Raw genomic sequence first — 6000 nt, 5'->3', positions numbered from 1 at the left:
TTCCCCCCCCCCCCGCTGTTAGTGTGCCTGAACCCCCCCCCCCCCCCCCCCCCCCCCCCCCCCCCCCCCTCGTGACACAGAAAATAATTTGCGGTATTCTGATATTCTGATTTATTAATGTATTTATATTAGTTGTATTACCTCCCCCACGCCACTAGAGGCAGTACCAACCCCAAAAAGATGTGACTAAGGAGCAGATTTAGACTACAGAATTTGGTAAAAACGGGGAGCTTTACTGAAATAATTAAAGACACAAGTTCAAATCCAAGCTGAGAGTGGAGCTCCTTCCCGCAGCTCTGATTGGCTAAACAATGTAACGTGATCCTCTGCAGCAAGTGATGACAAAGCGGGTCGTCATCATGACTTTACACAGTGTGTCTTTACCTCCGCGGCAGAGGCTCCGCCGAACCTCTGAGACGGACTCATCGAACCCCTGGGGTTCGATCGAACCCAGGTTTAGAACCACTGGCTTAGCACCACAATACATTAAAGATCTGCTGGTGTTGCATCAACCTTCCAGACCAATCAGGTCTCCTGGTGCTGATCTGCTCTGCATCCCCAGAATCAGAACCAAGCCAAACAAGCAGCATTCAGCTTCTATGAACACATCTGGGACAAGCTTCCAGAAAACTGCAAAACAGGTGAAACCCTGAGTTCCTTCTAAATCGAGACTAAAACTTGATTTAGTCTTGATTTTAGAGTTGCTTTTGAAAAGCAACAAATTAAACATTGACCAACATATTTGATGTGTAATGATGATTTTGATGATGACACTTGACAATATGTCATGTTAGATACTGGTTTCTCAGTTGATGACTGTATGAGGTTTTCATAGCCCTTTTGTGTTTTTATGACATAAAGCATTTTGAACGGCCTTGTTGCTCAAATGTGCTTTACAAATAAACTTGATTAAAATGTGTATACTCCAGTTTTCAGTTTCCGTGCAGTCAATTTAATGGGTGAACTCTCACTTTGCACAGTCTTTTGTGAGCAACAAATATTGGCACTTCATCATATACAGAAACACAGCTACACCACACTGCGCTCCGCCACCCATTTGTTGCAACAGGGACTATGGCATTTATTTTCTGATTTGTCTGTAAAGCTATTAAGCATCAGCTACAGTGCGTGTGTTTCTATTCCACCTGTATGCGCATACACCCGCTGCGTACTTCGCTGCCGTTCGCTCCGAACCAGCCACTAGGCAGCAGCTCCTGAGAAAGAAAGGCTATCGTGTTACATGTGCCAGTCAATTTAAGGATGCCTATTGATCCCCCGAAAAACAATGAAAACTTGCATATTTTTATCAATCAATTCAATTCTCCAGATGCCCCAGAACGTGAAAAGTGGACATGCCTGGGGAAAGAAGACATTTGTTATGCACACTTAGTCGTCAACAACTCACTGGCAGAAGTGAGAGTGTTGTGCAACACAAATAATTATCTGGCCAGAACATAACAGCAAAACACAATTTAATGAAGCTTCAAGGCAGATAATTTGCCTCAAGGAAATGTAATAATCAAGGTACTCAAATCATTGGATGAATTGATCCAGACTTGGTTAGTAGTCTCACAATGAGTGGAATGGAGATCAGCTGAGTACAGGTACTGCGTCTCCAATTGATTATAGTATAAAGACAAATGGATCTGAAAGGATAAGTCTGCAATTTCACATTTGCAATCAGTAGAGAATGCAACAGCCAAACTTCTCACCAAATTCAGTTACATCACTTTGGTCCTACATTCAGTACACTGGCCCGCTTGTGCTGACTTGTCTTGTGCCGAGTAGAGCTTTATGGCCAGGCTCCTGATTATCTTTGTCAGCGTTTATCTAAATACTCTCCTGCTCATGGCCTTTGTTCTCAAACAGAACCTCTTGGTTGTTCCATATACCAGGCTGAAAACAAATCTGAAAACACTTTTATTTTCCTAGGCTTTTATGTCATGATTTTATTGTGTTTCTTATGGTTGTTTTATTCCTTGCATAATTTAAGGTATATTTTTATTGTACAGCGCTTTGTGGATTATGTCTGTGGAAAGCGCTTTATAAGTACAATTTATTACTTTACTTACTCTATTGATAAACATTTAAGTCATAAATTGAAACAACAAATTCTAAGCCTTGAACATCCCCTGGAATTCAGATAAATCATCAGCTAGACATGGAAGGAATCCGGTCCATGTGTAAGACAGAGACTCTGCAGACAACAACTGCTGGTTGTTCATCAGTCAAAGCTTAATGAGAGAGCAGCAATGAGAAAACCACTGGTGAAGTGAACTCAGGTCAAGGCTCATCTAGAGACTCCATGGTCAAGTGGAAGAAAATTTTTTGTCCAAAATGAAGCTGGTAAAACCTGCCAGTGTTGTCAGGGAGACGGTTGTTACGCTGCATCTGGAGAATAACTGCAGAGCAGCTGCAGCATCTAGCTCCTGTCACCTCGGACTGCTTTGAGCAGCGTGGCCCATTAAACTCGTCCAACCTTTGACCTTTCTTATTATGAAGGTATACTGTTTAGTAGTAGCCTGTTTCTAACTTTGTCTTGTGGAGCCAAGCTTCTCTCTCAGTGAAAGTGATGCTTTGTAAACAACCAGGAGCTGGGTTGTGTGTTTAGCTTGCTGCTGCTGTGTGTCGGTGAACTGTTCTGCCTGTTTAATGCATCTGTGATGAGTAGAATGAGATGAAACAAATAGGCTCAGTCTGTTCTGTTTAGATCACAATCATTCATGCTTCAGAGGTTGAGCAAATATTACATGACGCATTAAGGGTTGTTTTGCTTTTTACTCCATGATCATCTGGTTTTCTAAGTCTGAGATTTAATGCATAAAGGAAAGGGCATGCCATATTGTACTTTGCTTAATAAGTGAGTACTATTATTATAATTCTGTCCTCTTTAGGTTATAGTGGCTTGTCTGCTCAGGTTCTGCACAACTCTACTGGGGTTCCTCATCTGCTGTTTGGTCATTAATATTGTCAGGATTTTATTTTTGTTCTTTTGCTTGTGTTTGATGTACAGCCACTGTGTGATGGCTCTGCAGCTGTGTTTCTGGTCATTTTATTGCTGCATGACCCTATCTGTGAAACAGAGTAGTTCTCTCACTATATTGGTGTAAACGCCTTGATGAGTGGAAGGCACCCGGGTACAGGCCCAAATCAGGCAACCTCCATCACCCTGCAGACAAACAGTGCAGTGTTGTACATCGTGGTTAATCAGCTTCCAGGACCCTTGTGGTTTAAACAGAAGAAAAGCTATTTTGGGTTTGGCTGTAGTTGTTGTTTTCACTCTTGCTGTATTGTTGGGAACGATTTCACCTGCTGAACCTGGTCTGGTTTAAGCTTCACATCATGTCACATCATGCCATTCCTTCATCAAAACATATGAGTATTGCTTTGATTCTTTTATGCATGTTTGAGGAATCCTTTATTCTCCCATGGCGACCATTCAAGAGTGCCTAAATAGTTAACCGTCAGAGTCTCCAGTCTGCTTGCATCCATATGTATTTGAACAGCATCATAATTCACTTCAACTAAATGGAGACTGAGGTTTTTAGGTGGACCAGAGTTCAATTTCTTGGTCCACATCGGAGTTTGATTACGCATTCGCACCTACCCAAACAAGCTGAAATTTCTACTAGGCAAACAAACTTGAGTTGGATTAAGGCGGACTAAGCAGGATTGAATACACTGTTAGTCTAATGTAATAATTGAAGCAGATGCTGTGTTGTGACAGAGTTTGTTGTCAGCGTGTTATTTCTGTCAGCAGTGATCTAAGCGGCATGAAGATGTGACTATCCCCCGTTTCCCTGTTCCAGCTCTGTAAAATCACCATGTGTTTCCTGTTTAATATGGCTCAATCTAAATGAGAACTTCCCTTTCTGACAGTGAAAACTAAGCAGTGATAAAATGCTGTCCAAAGCACACAGCTTCATGTCGGCTGACTGCAAAGAGAATAGCAGCAGTAATCACCTGAGTCGGACTGCAGAGTCTGTCAGTCTGGACTTGCTGTGAACATGGCATTTGGTAGATAAGTGATGTCTGTGTTGGTGGCTGATCACCACATGTCACACAGCAGATGCTACGCTCATGGAAGAGCCGGTTAGTCAGGCTTGAACTCCTCCGTTACTGAACGCATATTTTCTGTTCACCCCTCAGGAAGAAGGTCGCTAACAACAATGAAGTTGTTAAATCGAACCCTTCCAAGCGCCACCGGGATCGGCTGAATGGGGAGCTGGACCGGCTGATGGAGCTGCTGCCTTTCCCTGACGAGGTTCGCTCCCGGCTGGACAAGCTGTCCGTCCTGCGCCTGAGCGTGGGATACCTCAGGGTCAAGAGCTACTTTAAAGGTAAGCCGTCTGAGACTTCAATTATCTCCAATCTGATGCTGCATGGGGCAAGGATCACATGTTGCTACGGACACCTGCTTATTAGTTTAAACCTTCACTAATTTCATTAATATGTTGTTGTTGTTCAAGCTGAGGTACGAACTTCAATAATTCCATTCAGTTTATCTATGTAGCACCAACCAGCCATCTAATTACAAAAAAAAAATGTTTCGATTCAATCATACATAAATTCCAATGGAGTTATGAGCGAGTGCAGCAAGCTCAGTTTATTATTCCAAGTAGTTTAAAAAGTTTGTACCTTAAGGAAACCCAGCATCAGCATTCTCTCCTTCTGGACTAGAATGTTGCAACAATCCCCTTTGTGTTGTTAACTCTATAGTAACCCCTCATGCTGAACATGTAGGTCATCATTTCTTATGTCTTGGTAACTCTCTGAGTTTTCCAGAAGGGTGGAGGGAAAATGATGCGTTTATAGGAGCACTGAGAGTAGTTACATTCTCTGCCAGACTGCTTTATAAATTTGTTCTCAATTATTGTGATATTGTCATCTTATACATGGAACAACAGCAGTGTTTCCCACAGTGTATTATAAGCCTGGCGGGCCACCAGGCTTTACTTGTGCCCCCACCAGGCTAAGCATTGCTTATTTATTTAAGTCTTTCATTATGTCAGCTCTATCAATCATTTGATTTGAAATTAGTGCACCAGTTTCATAGCAACTCCTCTGTTATACATAATGTGACATTGCTTCTGTTTCTGAAATCAGGAAGTAGTCACAGATTGCTGCAGAAGGGCTGCTGTTTATATTAAACAGAAATCAGAATCTCCTAAAATCAGCAAGTCAAAACTTTTGGAAATCAAAGGAGTTCAAATCAGAGTGAAATTTGCTCAGCTCTGCTCTTCTCTCTTCATAATGTAGGAAGGTTGTTTACACCCGGATGTCATGCCAGACTTTCTTGTTGTCTGTCATTGTGACTGAAAATATTCCGTCATATTCTATTTTTATCCTTCAGATTTTATGATGCCTTTAATTTTTATGTGGTTTAACTAATTTTCAACAAGTTGGACAACCCAGATTCCATCACATATTAATCAAGCAGATGAACGCATCTAGCTTTTTCACCGCAGTGATAAAAAAAAAAAACACTGATAGAACAATGAAATTAATCAACTCCACTTAAATTAAGAGATGGGTGCAGTGCTTCACCTGCTGCGGTCTGAACACGCAGCCTCACAGCTTCTACCGTGCATCTGGAGAATCTGCGCTAATATTTAGATTGGACCTACAAAGTCCAACCTGACCCAGACTGAGTCCACAGACATTATGACTGATTGACTATAATTAGAGATTGGAGTCTGGAGGAAACCCGACTTATTATCTTAATTAGGATTTTACTGCTTTCATTTTTAGAGCTTCATTTAGCAGCGTAACTTCTCCCAGCTTTTATTTAACATCTTCCAGATCAATTTTGTTCTTCATATTAACGCAGGGTGACTCAATTGCAAACCTGATTGAAAGTTTTAAATGTGCTTTTTAACCAGACGCCTTTAGTTCAGTGTCTGTTGCAGATGATATTCAGAAGGGAGGCTTTTTTCTATTGATTGATTTAGTTGCCTTCACACAATGTACTCTTCTATGCTTAAAGTTGAAAGTGATGAG

General features: G+C 41.5%; 1 protein-coding gene across 2 annotated transcripts in view; it reads left to right on the top strand.

The window, feature by feature from the left end:
- Positions 1–6000, top strand: part of LOC106936503 (aryl hydrocarbon receptor-like) — a 38051-nt gene that overhangs the window by 11054 nt on the left and 20997 nt on the right. For both annotated transcript variants that reach the window (XM_015017558.1, XM_015017557.1), the window contains exon 2: positions 4150–4340. In XM_015017558.1, coding sequence (XP_014873044.1) covers positions 4150–4340 — 191 coding nt within the window. The remainder of the gene's footprint in view (positions 1–4149; positions 4341–6000) is intronic.

Source organism: Poecilia latipinna, unplaced genomic scaffold (genome assembly GCF_001443285.1).
Source record: "Poecilia latipinna isolate Pla-1442-1.1 unplaced genomic scaffold, P_latipinna-1.0 Scaffold2159, whole genome shotgun sequence".
Classification (NCBI taxonomy): domain Eukaryota; kingdom Metazoa; phylum Chordata; class Actinopteri; order Cyprinodontiformes; family Poeciliidae; genus Poecilia; species Poecilia latipinna.
This window is presented reverse-complemented; position numbering and strand designations above follow the sequence as displayed.